Source organism: Petromyzon marinus, chromosome 85, assembly GCF_048934315.1.
Source record: "Petromyzon marinus isolate PM22_M1 ecotype Great Lakes invasive population chromosome 85, UKy_Petmar_22M1.pri1.0, whole genome shotgun sequence".
Taxonomy (NCBI): domain Eukaryota; kingdom Metazoa; phylum Chordata; class Hyperoartia; order Petromyzontiformes; family Petromyzontidae; genus Petromyzon; species Petromyzon marinus.
This window is the reverse complement of record NC_133750.1, coordinates 6,230,616-6,246,030: the sequence shown is the minus strand read 5'-3', so window position 1 is coordinate 6,246,030 and position 15,415 is coordinate 6,230,616. Positions and strand designations below refer to the sequence as shown.

Sequence of the window (15,415 nt, the reverse complement as noted above, 5' to 3'; positions counted from 1 at the left end):
TCAGTCACTCAGTCACTCACTCAGTCAGTCACTCAGTCACTCACTCACTCAGTCACTCACTCACCCACTCACTCAGTCAGTCACTCAGTCACTCACTCACTCAGTCACTCAGTCACTCACTCAGTCAGTCACTCAGTCACTCACTCACTCAGTCACTCAGTCACTCACTCAGTCACTCACTCAGTCACTCACTCACTCAGTCACTCACTCAGTCACTCACTCACTCACTCAGTCACTCACTCACTCAGTCACTCACTCACTCAGTCACTCAGTCAGTCAGTCACTCAGTCACTCAGTCACTCACTCAGTCAGTCACTCACTCAGTCACTCAGTCACTCAGTCAGTCACTCACTCAGTCACTCACTCAGTCACTCAGTCACTCACTCACTCAGTCACTCACTCACTCAGTCAGTCACTCACTCACTCAGTCACTCACTCAGTCAGTCACTCACTCAGTCAGTCACTCACTCAGTCACTCACTTACTCAGTCAGTCACTCAGACACTCACTCAGTCACTCACTCAGTCAGTCACTCACTCAGTCACTCACTCAGTCACTCAGTCACTCACTCACTCACTCAGTCACTCAGTCACTCAATCAGTCACTCACCCACTCACTCAGTCAGTCACTCAGTCACTCACTCACTCAGTCACTCAGTCACTCACTCAGTCAGTCACTCAGTCACTCACTCACTCAGTCACTCAGTCACTCACTCAGTCACTCACTCAGTCACTCACTCACTCAGTCACTCACTCAGTCACTCACTCACTCACTCAGTCACTCACTCACTCAGTCACTCACTCACTCAGTCACTCAGTCAGTCAGTCACTCAGTCACTCAGTCACTCACTCAGTCAGTCACTCACTCAGTCACTCAGTCACTCAGTCAGTCACTCACTCAGTCACTCACTCAGTCACTCAGTCACTCACTCACTCAGTCACTCACTCACTCAGTCAGTCACTCACTCACTCAGTCACTCACTCAGTCAGTCACTCACTCAGTCAGTCACTCACTCAGTCACTCACTTACTCAGTCAGTCACTCAGACACTCACTCAGTCACTCACTCAGTCAGTCACTCACTCAGTCACTCACTCAGTCACTCAGTCACTCACTCACTCACTCAGTCACTCAGTCACTCAATCAGTCACTCACCCACTCAGTCAGTCACTGTCACTCACTCAGTCACTCAGTCACTCACTCACTCAGTCACTCACTCACTCAGTCACTCAGTCAGTCACTCAGTCAGTCAGTCACTCAGTCACTCACTCAGTCAGTCACTCACTCAGTCACTCAGTCAGTCACTCACTCAGTCACTCACTCAGTCACTCAGTCACTCAGTCACTCACTCACTCAGTCACTCACTCACTCAGTCAGGTCACTCACTCACTCAGTCACTCACTCAGTCAGTCACTCACTCAGTCAGTCACTCACTCAGTCACTCACTTACTCAGTCAGTCACTCAGACACTCACTCAGTCACTCACTCAGTCAGTCACTCACTCAGTCACTCACTCAGTCACTCAGTCACTCACTCAGTCACTCACTCAGTCACTCAGTCAGTCAGTCACTCACTCAGTCACTCACTCAGTCACTCAGTCAGTCACTCAGTCACTCACTCAGACACTCACTCAGTCAGTCACTCAGTCAGTCACTCAGTCACTCAGTCAGTCACTCAGTCACTCAGTCAGTCACTCACTCAGTCACTCAGTCAGTCAGACAGTCACTCACTCAGTCAGTCACTCAGTCAGTCACTCACTCAGTCACTTAGTCAGTCACTCAGTCAGTCACTCACTCAGTCAGTCACTCACTCAGTCAGTCACTCAGTCACTCAGTCACTCACTCACTCACTCAGTCAGTCACTCACTCAGTCACTCATTCACTCACTCAGTCAGTCACTCAGTCAGTCACTAAGTCAGTCAGTCACTCAGTCAGTCACTTAGGCACTCAGTCACTCAGCCAGTCAGTCAGTCACTCAGTCATTCACTCAGTCACTCACTCAGTCACTCAGTCAGTCAGTCACTCAGTCACTCACTCATTCAATCAGTCAGTCACTCAGTCACTCACTCAGTCACTCAGTGACTCACTCAGTCACTCAGTCATTCACTCAGCCAGTCACTCAGTCACTCACTCAGTCACTCACTCAGTCACTCACTCAGTCACTCAGTGAGTCACTCAGCCACTCACTCAGTCAGTCACTCAGTCACTCACTCAGTCAGTCACTCAGTCACTCACTCAGTCACCCACTGCATGTCCACCAATCAGTCACTCACTCTCTCTCCGTGTCTCTCTCTCCGTGTCTCTCTCCCCGTGTCTCTCTCCCCATCTCTCTCTCCGTGTCTCTCTCTCACCGTGTCTCTCTCCCCGTGTCTCTCTCTCCGTGTCTCTCTCTCCGTGTCTCTCTCCCCATGTCTCTCTCCCCATCTCTCTCTCTCCGTGTCTCTCTCTCACCGTGTCTCTCTCCCCACGTCTCTCTCTCTCTCCCCGTGTCTCTCTCCCCGTGTCTCTCTCCCCGTGTCTCTCTCACTCACCGTGTCTCTCTCTCTCCCCCTGTCTCTCTCTCTCTCCCCGTGTCTCTCTCTCTCTCCCCGTGTCTCTCTCTCTCCCCGTGTCTCTCCCTCTCCCCGTGTCTCTCTCTCACCGTGTCTCTCCCCGTGTCTCTCTCTCTCACCGTGTCTCTCTCTCTCCATGTCTCTCCCCGTGTCTCTCTCTCTCCCCGTGTCTCTCACCGTGTCTCTCACCGTGTCTCTCTCTCTCTCACCGTGTCTCTCTCTCTCTGTCTCTCTCTCTCTGTCTCTCACCGTGTCTCTCACCGTGTCTCTCACCGTGTCTCTCTCTCACTCACCGTGTCTCTCTGTCTCTCACCATGTCTCTCTCACCGTGTCTCTCTCTCTCTCCCCCTGTCTCTCTCTCTCACCGTGTCTGTCTCTCACCATGTCTCTCTCACTGTGTCTCTCTCTCTCACCGTCTCTCTCACCGTGTCTCTCTCTCACTCACCGTGTCTCTCTCTCTCTGTCTCTCACCGTGTCTCTCTCTCTCCCCGTGTCTCTCTCTCTCTGTCTCTCACCGTGTCTCTCTCTCTCCCCGTGTCTCTCTCTCTCCCCGTGTCTCTCTCACCGTGTCTCTCTGTCTCACCGTGTCTCTCACCGTGTCTCTCTCTCTCTCACCGTGTCTCTCACCGTGTCTCTCTCACCGTGTCTCTCTCTCTGTCTCTCTCTCTCTGTCTCTCTCACCGTGTCTCTCTGTCTCACCGTGTCTCTCTCACCGTGTCTCCTCTCTCTCACCGTGTCTCTCTCTCTCTCCCCCTGTCTCTCTCTCTCACCATGTCTCTCACCGTGTCTCTCTCACCATGTCTCTCTCCCCGTGTCTCTCTCTCACTCACCATGTCTCTCACCGTGTCTCTCTCACCATGTCTCTCTCCCCGTGTCTCTCTCTCACTCACCATGTCTCTCACCGTGTCTCTCTCACCATGTCTCTCTCCCCGTGTCTCTCTCTCACTCACCATGTCTCTCACCGTGTCTCTCTCACCATGTCTCTCTCCCCGTGTCTCTCTCTCACTCACCATGTCTCTCACCGTGTCTCTCTCACCATGTCTCTCTCCCCGTGTCTCTCTCTCACTCACCATGTCTCTCACCGTGTCTCTCTCACCATGTCTCTCTCCCCGTGTCTCTCTCTCACTCACCATGTCTCTCACCGTGTCTCTCTCACTCACCCTGTCTCTCTCCCTGTGTCCCTCACCGTGTCTCTCTCCCCGTGTCTCTCTCACCGTGTCTCTCTCCCCGTGTCTCTCTCCCCGTGTCTCTCTCACCGTGTCTCTCTCCCCGTGTCTCTCTCCCCGTGTCTCTCTCACCGTGTCTCTCTCCCCGTGTCTCTCTCCCCGTGTCTCTCTCCCCGTGTCTCTCTCACCGTGTCTCTCTCCCCGTGTCTCTCTCCCCGTGTCTCTCTCACCGTGTCTCTCTCCCCGTGTCTCTCTCACCGTGTCTCTCTCCCCGTGTCTCTCTCCCCGTGTCTCTCTCCCCGTGTCTCTCTCACCGTGTCTCTCTCCCCGTGTCTCTCTCCCCGTGTCTCTCTCACCGTGTCTCTCTCCCCGTGTCTCTCTCCCCGTGTCTCTCTCCCCGTGTCTCTCTCACCGTGTCTCTCTCCCCGTGTCTCTCTCCCCGTGTCTCTCTCACCGTGTCTCTCTCCCCGTGTCTCTCTCCCCGTGTCTCTCTCACCGTGTCTCTCTCCCCGTGTCTCTCTCACCGTGTCTCTCTCCCCGTGTCTCTCTCCCCGTGTCTCTCTCCCCGTGTCTCTCTCACCGTGTCTCTCTCCCCGTGTCTCTCTCCCCGTGTCTCTCTCACCGTGTCTCTCTCCCCGTGTCTCTCTCCCCGTGTCTCTCTCCCCGTGTCTCTCCCCGTGTCTCTCTCACCGTGTCTCTCTCCCCGTGTCTCTCTCCCCGTGTCTCTCTCCCCGTGTCTCTCTCACCGTGTCTCTCTCCCCGTGTCTCTCTCACCGTGTCTCTCTCCCCGTGTCTCTCTCACCGTGTCTCTCTCCCCGTGTCTCTCTCACCGTGTCTCTCTCACCGTGTCTCTCTCCCCGTGTCTCTCTCACCGTGTCTCTCTCCCCGTGTCTCTCTCACCGTGTCTCTCTCTCACCGTGTCTCTCTCCCCGTGTCTCTCTCACCGTGTCTCTCTCCCCGTGTCTCTCTCCCCGTGTCTCTCTCCCCGTGTCTCTCTCCCCGTGTCTCTCTCCCCGTGTCCCGGTCTCTCACCCTGTCTTTCACCTTTCTCTCCCCGTGTCTCTCTCCCCGTGTCTCTCTCCCCGTGTCTCTCCCCGTGTCTCTCTCACCGTGTCTCTCTCCCCGTGTCTCTCTCCCCGTGTCTCTCTCCCCGTGTCTCTCTCACCGTGTCTCTCTCCCCGTGTCTCTCTCACCGTGTCTCTCTCCCCGTGTCTCTCTCACCGTGTCTCTCTCCCCGTGTCTCTCTCACCGTGTCTCTCTCTCACCGTGTCTCTCTCCCCGTGTCTCTCTCACCGTGTCTCTCTCCCCGTGTCTCTCTCACCGTGTCTCTCTCCCCGTGTCTCTCTCACCGTGTCTCTCTCTCACCGTGTCTCTCTCCCCGTGTCTCTCTCACCGTGTCTCTCTCCCCGTGTCTCTCTCCCCGTGTCTCTCTCCCCGTGTCTCTCTCACCGTGTCTCTCTCCCCGTGTCTCTCTCCCCGTGTCTCTCTCACCGTGTCTCTCTCCCCGTGTCTCTCTCCCCGTGTCTCTCTCACCGTGTCTCTCTCCCCGTGTCTCTCTCCCCGTGTCTCTCTCACCGTGTCTCTCTCCCCGTGTCTCTCTCCCCGTGTCTCTCTCACCGTGTCTCTCTCCCCGTGTCTCTCTCCCCGTGTCTCTCTCCCCGTGTCTCTCTCCCCGTGTCTCTCTCCCCGTGTCTCTCTCACCGTGTCTCTCTCCCCGTGTCTCTCTCCCCGTGTCTCTCTCACCGTGTCTCTCTCCCCGTGTCTCTCTCCCCGTGTCTCTCTCCCGTGTCTTCCCCGTGTCTCTCTCACCGTGTCTCTCTCCCCGTGTCTCTCTCCCCGTGTCTCTCTCCCCGTGTCTCTCTCACCGTGTCTCTCTCCCCGTGTCTCTCTCACCGTGTCTCTCTCCCCGTGTCTCTCTCACCGTGTCTCTCTCCCCGTGTCTCTCTCACCGTGTCTCTCTCACCGTGTCTCTCTCCCCGTGTCTCTCTCACCGTGTCTCTCTCCCCGTGTCTCTCTCACCGTGTCTCTCTCTCACCGTGTCTCTCTCCCCGTGTCTCTCTCACCGTGTCTCTCTCCCCGTGTCTCTCTCCCCGTGTCTCTCTCCCCGTGTCTCTCTCACCGTGTCTCTCTCCCCGTGTCTCTCTCCCCGTGTCTCTCTCACCGTGTCTCTCTCCCCGTGTCTCTCTCCCCGTGTCTCTCTCACCGTGTCTCTCTCCCCGTGTCTCTCTCCCCGTGTCTCTCTCACCGTGTCTCTCTCCCCGTGTCTCTCTCCCCGTGTCTCTCTCACCGTGTCTCTCTCCCCGTGTCTCTCTCCCCGTGTCTCTCTCACCGTGTCTCTCTCCCCGTGTCTCTCTCCCCGTGTCTCTCTCACCGTGTCTCTCTCCCCGTGTCTCTCTCCCCCGTGTCTCTCTCACCGTGTCTCTCTCCCCGTGTCTCTCTCCCCGTGTCTCTCTCCCCGTGTCTCTCTCACCGTGTCTCTCTCCCCGTGTCTCTCTCCCCGTGTCTCTCTCACCGTGTCTCTCTCCCCGTGTCTCTCTCCCCGTGTCTCTCTCACCGTGTCTCTCTCCCGTGTCTCTCTCACCGTGTCTCTCTCCCCGTGTCTCTCTCCCCGTGTCTCTCTCCCCGTGTCTCTCTCACCGTGTCTCTCTCCCCGTGTCTCTCTCCCCGTGTCTCTCTCACCGTGTCTCTCTCCCCGTGTCTCTCTCCCCGTGTCTCTCTCCCCGTGTCTCTCCCCCGTGTCTCTCTCACCGTGTCTCTCTCCCCGTGTCTCTCTCCCCGTGTCTCTCTCCCCGTGTCTCTCTCACCGTGTCTCTCTCCCCGTGTCTCTCTCACCGTGTCTCTCTCCCCGTGTCTCTCTCACCGTGTCTCTCTCCCCGTGTCTCTCTCACCGTGTCTCTCTCACCGTGTCTCTCTCCCCGTGTCTCTCTCACCGTGTCTCTCTCCCCGTGTCTCTCTCACCGTGTCTCTCTCTCACCGTGTCTCTCTCCCCGTGTCTCTCTCACCGTGTCTCTCTCCCCGTGTCTCTCTCCCCGTGTCTCTCTCCCCGTGTCTCTCTCCCCTTGTCTCTCTCTCCCCGTGTCTCTCTCCCCGTGTCTCTCTCCCCGTGTCTCTCTCTCCCCGTGTCTCTCTCTCCTCCCCGTGTCTCTCTCTCTCCCCGTGTCTCTCTCTCCCCCGTGTCTCTCTCTCCCCGTGTCTCTCTCTCCCCGTGTCTCTCTCTCCCCGTGTCTCTCCTCCCCGTGTCTCTCTCACCGTGTCTCTCTCCCCGTGTCTCTCTCCCCGTGTCTCTCTCACCGTGTCTCTCTCCCCGTGTCTCTCTCCCCGTGTCTCTCTCACCGTGTCTCTCTCCCCGTGTCTCTCTCCCCGTGTCTCTCTCACCGTGTCTCTCTCCCCGTGTCTCTCTCCCCGTGTCTCTCTCACCGTGTCTCTCTCCCCGTGTCTCTCTCCCCGTGTCTCTCTCACCGTGTCTCTCTCCCCGTGTCTCTCTCCCCGTGTCTCTCCTCCCCGTGTCTCTCTCACCGTGTCTCTCTCCCCGTGTCTCTCTCCCCGTGTCTCTCTCACCGTGTCTCTCTCCCCGTGTCTCTCCCCGTGTCTCTCTCACCGTGTCTCTCTCCCCGTGTCTCTCTCCCCGTGTCTCTCTCCCCGTGTCTCTCTCACCGTGTCTCTCTCCCCGTGTCTCTCTCACCGTGTCTCTCTCCCCGTGTCTCTCTCACCGTGTCTCTCTCCCCGTGTCTCTCTCACCGTGTCTCTCTCACCGTGTCTCTCTCCCCGTGTCTCTCTCACCGTGTCTCTCTCCCCGTGTCTCTCTCACCGTGTCTCTCTCTCACCGTGTCTCTCTCCCCGTGTCTCTCTCACCGTGTCTCTCTCCCCGTGTCTCTCTCCCCGTGTCTCTCTCACCGTGTCTCTCTCCCCGTGTCTCTCTCCCCGTGTCTCTCTCACCGTGTCTCTCTCCCCGTGTCTCTCTCCCCGTGTCTCTCTCCCCGTGTCTCTCTCTCTCCCCGTGTCTCTTTCCCCGTATCTCTCTCTCCCCGTGTCTCTCTCCCCGTGTCTCTCTCCTCGTGTCTCTCTCCCCGTGTCTCTCTCACCGTGTCTCTCTCCCCGTGTCTCTCTCCCCGTGTCTCTCTCACCGTGTCTCTCTCCCCGTGTCTCTCTCCCCGTGTCTCTCTCTCACCGTGTCTCTCTCCCCGTGTCTCTCTCCCCGTATCTCTCTCTCCCCGTGTCTCTCTCCCCGTGTCTCTCTCTCTCACCGTGTCTCTCTCCCCGTGTCTCTCTCTCCCCGTGTCTCTCTCTCCCCGTGTCTCTCTCTCCCCGTGTCTCTCTCTCCCCGTGTCTCTCTCCCCGTGTCTCTCTCACCGTGTCTCTCTCCCCGTGTCTCTCTCCCCGTGTCTCTCTCACCGTGTCTCTCTCCCCGTGTCTCTCTCCCCGTGTCTCTCTCACCGTGTCTCTCTCCCCGTGTCTCTCTCCCGTGTCTCTCTCCCCGTGTCTCTCTCACCGTGTCTCTCTCCCCGTGTCTCTCTCCCCGTGTCTCTCTCACCGTGTCTCTCTCCCCGTGTCTCTCCCCGTGTCTCTCTCACCGTGTCTCTCTCCCCGTGTCTCTCTCCCCGTGTCTCTCTCCCCGTGTCTCTCTCACCGTGTCTCTCTCACCGTGTCTCTCTCACCGTGTCTCTCTCCCCGTGTCTCTCTCACCGTGTCTCTCTCCCGTGTCTCTCTCACCGTGTCTCTCTCACCGTGTCTCTCTCCCCGTGTCTCTCTCACCGTGTCTCTCTCCCCGTGTCTCTCTCACCGTGTCTCTCTCTCACCGTGTCTCTCTCCCCGTGTCTCTCTCACCGTGTCTCTCTCCCCGTGTCTCTCTCCCCGTGTCTCTCTCACCGTGTCTCTCTCCCCGTGTCTCTCTCCCCGTGTCTCTCTCACCGTGTCTCTCTCCCCGTGTCTCTCTCCCCGTGTCTCTCTCCCCGTGTCTCTCTCTCTCCCCGTGTCTCTTTCCCCGTATCTCTCTCTCCCCGTGTCTCTCTCCCCGTGTCTCTCTCCTCGTGTCTCTCTCCCCGTGTCTCTCTCACCGTGTCTCTCTCCCCGTGTCTCTCTCCCCGTGTCTCTCTCACCGTGTCTCTCTCCCCGTGTCTCTCTCCCCGTGTCTCTCTCTCACCGTGTCTCTCTCCCCGTGTCTCTCTCCTCTCTCTCTCCCCCGTATCTCTCTCTCCCCGTGTCTCTCTCCCCGTGTCTCTCTCCCCGTGTCTCTCTCACCGTGTCTCTCTCCCCGTGTCTCTCTCACCGTGTCTCTCTCCCCGTGTCTCTCTCACCGTGTCTCTCTCCCCCGTGTCTCTCTCACCGTGTCTCTCTCCCCGTGTCTCTCTCCCCGTGTCTCTCTCCCCGTGTCTCTCTCTCTCCCCGTGTCTCTCTCTCTCCCCGTGTCTCTCTCACCGTGTCTCTCTCCCCGTGTCTCTCTCTCTCACCATGTCTCCCCTCGCCACACAGTGCTGGTGTTGGCCGTGCGGGCTGCTTCGTGGCCATGGACGCGTCGCTGTCTCTCTGTCTCTCTCACTGTCTCACCGTGTCTCTCTCTCTCTCTGTGTCTCTCTCTCCCTCCCCGTGTCTCTCTCTCTCACCGTGTCTCTCTCTGTCTCTCTCACCGTCTCTCTCTCTCTCCCTCCCCGTGTCTCTCTCCCCGTGTCTCTCTCACTGTGTCTCTCTCACTGTGTCTCTCTCTCACCGTGTCTCTCTCTCACTGTGTCTCTCTCACCGTTTCTCACTCACCGTGTCTCTCTCTCACCGTGTCTCTCTCTCTCTCACCGTGTCTCTGTCTCTCTCCCCGTGTCTCTCTCACCGTGTCTCCCTCCCCTCCCCACACAGTGCTGGTGTTGGCCGTGCGGGCTGCTTCGTGGCCATGGACGCGTCGCTGTCCCGGGCTCGCGCCGAGCGCACGGTGGATGTGTACGGCCAGGTGGTCCGCATGCGGGCCCAGCGCAACTACATGGTGCAGACTGAGGCCCAGTACGTGTTCACTCACGACGCCGTGGCCGAAGCCGTGGCGGGCGGGCCCAGGGACACCGAGGTCCCGGCCAGGGGCCTCCACGCTCACGTGCAGAGGCTGGGCCGTGGAGGCGGAGATGGAGGCGGTGGTGGTGGTGGTGGTGGTGGAGGTGGTGGTGGTGGTGGAGACACAGCTGTCACTGGGATGGAGCTCGAGTTTAAGGTGAGAGAGGGAGGAGAGGGAGAGGGACGGGAGGGAGAGAGACGGGGAGAGAGAGACGTGGGGAGAGAGAGAGGGGGAGAGAGAGACACGGGGAGAGAGAGAGACACGGGGAGAGAGAGAGGGAGAGAGAGACGGGGAGAGAGAGAGACACGGGGAGAGAGAGAGACACGGGGAGAGAGAGAGGGAGAGAGAGACGGGGAGAGAGAGACACGGGGAGAGAGACACGGGGAGAGAGACACGGGGAGAGAGACGGGGAGAGAGAGAGGGAGAGACACGGGGAGAGAGACACGGGGAGAGAGAGAGGGGAGAGAGAGAGACGTGGGGAGAGAGAGACACGGGGAGAGAGAGAGAGGGAGAGACACGAGGAGAGAGAGAGGGAGAGAGAGACGGGGAGAGAGAGACACGGGGAGAGAGAGAGGGAGAGACACGAGGAGAGAGAGATGATGGTGGAGGCGGTGGTGGCGGTGGTGGTGGTGGAGACACAGCTGTCACTGGGATGGAGCTCGAGTTTAAGGTGAGAGAGGGAGGAGAGGGAGAGGGACGGGGAGGGAGAGAGACGGGGAGAGAGAGACGTGGGGAGAGAGAGACACGGGGAGAGAGAGAGAGGGAGAGACACGAGGAGAGAGAGAGGGAGAGAGAGACGGGGAGAGAGAGACACGGGGAGAGAGAGAGGGAGAGACACGAGGAGAGAGAGATGATGGTGGAGGCGGTGGTGGCGGTGGTGGTGGTGGAGACACAGCTGTCACTGGGATGGAGCTCGAGTTTAAGGTGAGAGGGGGAGGAGAGGGAGAGGGACGGGAGGGAGAGAGACGGGGGAGGGAGAGAGGGAGAGAGAGAGAGGGAGAGACGTGGGGAGAGAGAGAGGGAGAGACACGAGGAGAGAGAGAGGGAGAGAGAGACGGGGAGAGAGACACGGGGAGAGAGACACGGGGAGAGAGACACGGGGAGAGAGACACGGGGAGAGAGACACGGGGGAGAGAGAGAGGGAGAGACACGGGGAGAGAGACACGGGGAGAGAGAGAGGGGAGAGAGAGAGAGAGGGGGAGAGAGACACGGGAGAGAGACACGGGGAGAGATAGACGGGGAGAGAGACACGGGGAGAGAGAGACACGGGGAGAGAGAGAGACGTGGGGAGAGAGACACGGGGAGAGAGAGAGACGTGGGGAGAGAGACACGGGGAGAGAGAGAGGGAGAGAGACACGGTGAGAGAGACACGGGGAGAGAGAGAGGGGGAGAGAGAGACACAGGGAGAGAGACACGGGGGAGAGAGAGACGGGGAGAGACACGGGGAGAGAGACACGGGGAGAGAGAGACACGGGGAGAGAGACACGGGGAGAAAGAGACACGGGGAGAGAGACACGGGGAGAGAGAGAGAGAGAGAGACACGGGGAGAGAGACACGGGGAGAGAGACACGGGGAGAGAGAGAGGGAGAGAGACGGGGAGAGAGACACGGGGAGAGAGACACGGGGAGAGAGACACGGGGAGAGAGAGACACGGGGAGAGAGACACGGGGAGAGAGAGAGAGAGAGAGACACGGGGAGAGAGACACGGGGAGAGAGAGACACGGGGAGAGAGACACGGGGAGAGAGAGAGGGAGAGAGACGGGGAGAGAGACACGGGGAGAGAGACACGGGGAGAGAGAGAGAGGGAGAGAGACGTGGGGAGAGACACGGGGAGAGAGACACGGGGAGAGAGACACGGGGAGAGAGAGAGAGAGAGAGACACGGGGAGACAGAGAGAGACACGGGGAGAGAGACACGGGGGGAGAGAGAGAGATGGAGAGAGAGACACGGGGAGAGAGACACGGGGAGAGAGAGATGGAGAGAGAGACACGGGGAGAGAGACACGGGGAGAGAGAGAGGGAGAGAGAGACACGGGGAGAGAGACGGGGAGAGAGAGAGGGAGAGACACGGGGAGAGAGACACGGGGAGAGAGAGAGGGGAGAGAGAGAGAGAGGGGGAGAGAGACACGGGGAGAGAGAGAGGGGAGAGAGAGAGAGAGGGGGAGAGAGACACGGGGAGAGAGAGAGGGAGAGAGAGACGGGGAGAGAGACACGGGGAGAGAGAGAGGGAGAGAGAGACACGGGGAGAGAGAGAGACACGGGGAGAGAGAGAGAGGGAGAGAGAGACACGGGGAGAGAGAGACACGGGGAGAGAGACGTGGGGAGAGAGAGAGGGGGAGAGAGACACGGAGAGAGACACGGGGAGAGAGAGAGAGACACGGGGAGAGAGAGAGAGGGAGAGAGAGACACGGGGAGAGAGAGACACGGGGAGAGAGAGACAGGGAGAGACACGGGGAGAGAGAGACGGGGAGAGAGACACAGGGAGAGAGACACGGGGAGAGAGAGAGACGTGGGGAGAGAGACACGGGGAGAGAGACACGGGGAGAGAGAGAGAGGGAGAGAGAGACACGGGGAGAGAGACACGGGGAGAGAGAGAGGGAGAGAGAGACACGGGGAGAGAGAGAGAGAGACACGAGGAGAGAGAGACACGGGGAGAGAGAGAGAGGGAGAGAGAGACACGGGGAGAGAGAGACACGGGGAGAGAGAGACAGGGAGAGACACGGGGAGAGAGAGACGGGGAGAGAGACACAGGGAGAGAGACACGGGGAGAGAGAGAGACGTGGGGAGAGAGACACGGGGAGAGAGACACGGGGAGAGAGACACGGGGAGAGAGAGAGAGGGAGAGAGAGACACGGGGAGAGAGACACGGGGAGAGAGAGACACGGGGAGAGAGAGAGAGAGACACGAGGAGAGAGAGACACGGGGAGAGAGAGAGAGGGAGAGAGAGAGGGAGAGAGAGACGGGGAGAGAGACACGGGGAGAGAGACACGAGGAGAGAGACACGGTGAGAGAGAGAGAGACACGGAGAGAGAGACACGGTGAGAGAGACACGCGGGGAGAGAGAGACACGGGGAGAGAGAGACGGGGAGAGAGAGAGGGGGAGAGAGACACGGGGAGAGAGACACGGGGAGAGAGAGACGGGGAGAGAGACACAGGGAGAGAGACACGGGGAGAGAGACACGGGGAGAGAGAGAGACGTGGGGAGAGAGACACGGGGAGAGAGACACGGGGAGAGAGACACGGGGAGAGAGAGAGAGGGAGAGAGAGACACGGGGAGAGAGACACGGGGAGAGAGAGGGAGAGAGAGACACGGAGAGAGAGAGAGGGAGAGAGAGACACGGGGAGAGAGACACGGGGAGAGAGAGAGGGAGAGAGAAAGAGGGAGAGAGACACGTGGGGAGAGAGAGAGGGAGAGAGACGGGAAGAGAGACACGGGGAGAGAGAGAGAGAGAGATGGAGAGAGACACGGGGAGAGAGAGAGATGGAGAGAGAGACACAGGGAGAGAGAGAGAGGGAGAGAGAGACACGGGGAGAGAGACACGGGGAGAGAGACACGGGGAGAGAGACACGGGGAGAGAGACACGGGGAGAGAGAGACGGGGAGAGAGACACAGGGAGAGAGACACGGGGAGAGAGACACGGGGAGAGAGAGAGATGTGGGGAGAGAGACACGGGGAGAGAGACACGGGGAGAGAGACACGGGGAGAGAGAGAGAGGGAGAGAGAGACACGGGGAGAGAGACACGGGGAGAGAGAGGGAGAGAGAGACACGGAGAGAGAGAGAGGGAGAGAGAGACACGGGGAGAGAGACACGGGGAGAGAGAGAGGGAGAGAGAAAGAGGGAGAGAGACACGTGGGGAGAGAGAGAGGGAGAGAGACGGGAAGAGAGACACGGGGAGAGAGAGAGAGAGAGATGGAGAGAGACACGGGGAGAGAGAGAGATGGAGAGAGAGACACAGGGAGAGAGAGAGAGGGAGAGAGAGACACGGGGAGAGAGACACGGGGAGAGAGACACGGGGAGAGAGACACGGGGAGAGAGAGACGGGGAGAGAGACACAGGGAGAGAGACACGGGGAGAGAGACACGGGGAGAGAGAGAGACGTGGGGAGAGAGACACGGGGAGAGAGACACGGGGAGAGAGACACGGGGAGAGAGAGAGAGGGAGAGAGAGACACGGGGAGAGAGACACGGGGAGAGAGAGGGAGAGAGAGACACGGAGAGAGAGAGAGGGAGAGAGAGACACGGGGAGAGAGACACGGGGAGAGAGACACAGGGAGAGAGACACGGGGAGAGAGACACGGGGAGAGAGAGACGGGGAGAGAGACACAGGGAGAGAGACACGGGGAGAGAGACACGGGGAGAGAGAGAGACGTGGGGAGAGAGACACGGGGAGAGAGACACGGGGAGAGAGACACGGGGAGAGAGAGAGAGGGAGAGAGAGACACGGGGAGAGAGAGGGAGAGAGAGACACGGAGAGAGAGAGAGGGAGAGAGAGACACGGGAAGAGAGACACGGGGAGAGAGAGAGAGAGAGACACAGGGAGAGAGAGAGAGGGAGAGAGAGACACGGGGAGAGAGACACGGGGAGAGAGACACGGGGAGAGAGACACGGGGAGAGAGAGACGGGGAGAGAGACGTGGGGAGAGAGACACGGGGAGAGAGACACGGGGAGAGAGAGAGACGTGGGGAGAGAGACACGGAGAGAGAGACACGGGAAGAGAGACACGGGGAGAGAGACACGGGGAGAGGGAGAGAGAGACGGGGAGAGAGACACGGAGGCAGGGATTGATTTGGAGTTCAAGGTGAGGTGGTGATGGTGGTGATGGTGGTGGTGGTGGTGATGGTGGTGATGATGATGGTGGTGGTGGTGGTGATGGTGGTGATGATGATGGTGGTGGTGGTGATGTATTGAGGAGACACTTACGGTGACTGACATCTCTACATCAAATCACTCCCTCACCCCCCTCACCCCCCTCACCCCCCTCACCCCCCTCACCCCCCTCACCACCCTCACCCTGACCCCGCTCACCCCCAGCGACTGGCCAGTGCACGTGCTCCTGCGTCGAGGTTTGTTTCGGCCGCTTTGCCCTGCAACAAGTTCAAGAACCGGCTGGTGAACGTCGCCCCCTTTGAGAACAGCCGCGTGGCCCTGCAGCCAATCCGGGGCGTGCAGGGCTCAGACTACATCAACGCCAGTGCTATCGACGGCTACAGGTGACTGTGTGTGACTGTGTGTGTGACTGTGTGTGTTACTGTGTTACTGTGTGTGTGTGTGTGTTAGTGTGTGTGTGTTACTGTGTGTGACTGGCTCAGACTACATCAACGCCAGTGCTATAGACGGCTACAGGTGACTGTGTGTGACTGTGTGTGACTGTGTGTGTGTGACTGTGTGTTAGTGTGTGTTAGTGTGTGTTACTGTGTGACTGTGTGTGTGACTGTGTGTGTGTGTGTGTGACTGTGTGTGTTAGTGTGTGTGACTGTGTGTGTGACTGTGTGTGTGTGACTGTGTGACTGGCTCAGACTACATCAACGCCAGTGCTATAGACGGCTACAGGTTACTGTGACTGTGTGTGTGTGTGACTGTGTGTGTTACTGTGTGTGTGTGTGACTGTGTGTGTGTTACTGTGTGTGTTACTGTGTGTGTGTGACTGGCTCAGACTACATCAACGCCAGT

General features: G+C 59.0%; 1 protein-coding gene across 1 annotated transcript in view; it reads left to right on the top strand.

Annotated features, from left to right (window-relative positions):
- Window positions 1-15,415, top strand: part of LOC116938443 (receptor-type tyrosine-protein phosphatase delta-like) — a 137,050-nt gene that overhangs the window by 108,170 nt on the left and 13,465 nt on the right. Inside the window, 3 exon segments of the mRNA XM_076057929.1 lie at window positions 9,559-9,827; window positions 9,873-9,901; window positions 14,777-14,955. Of these exon segments, the coding sequence (XP_075914044.1) occupies window positions 9,559-9,827; window positions 9,873-9,901; window positions 14,777-14,955 (477 nt within the window).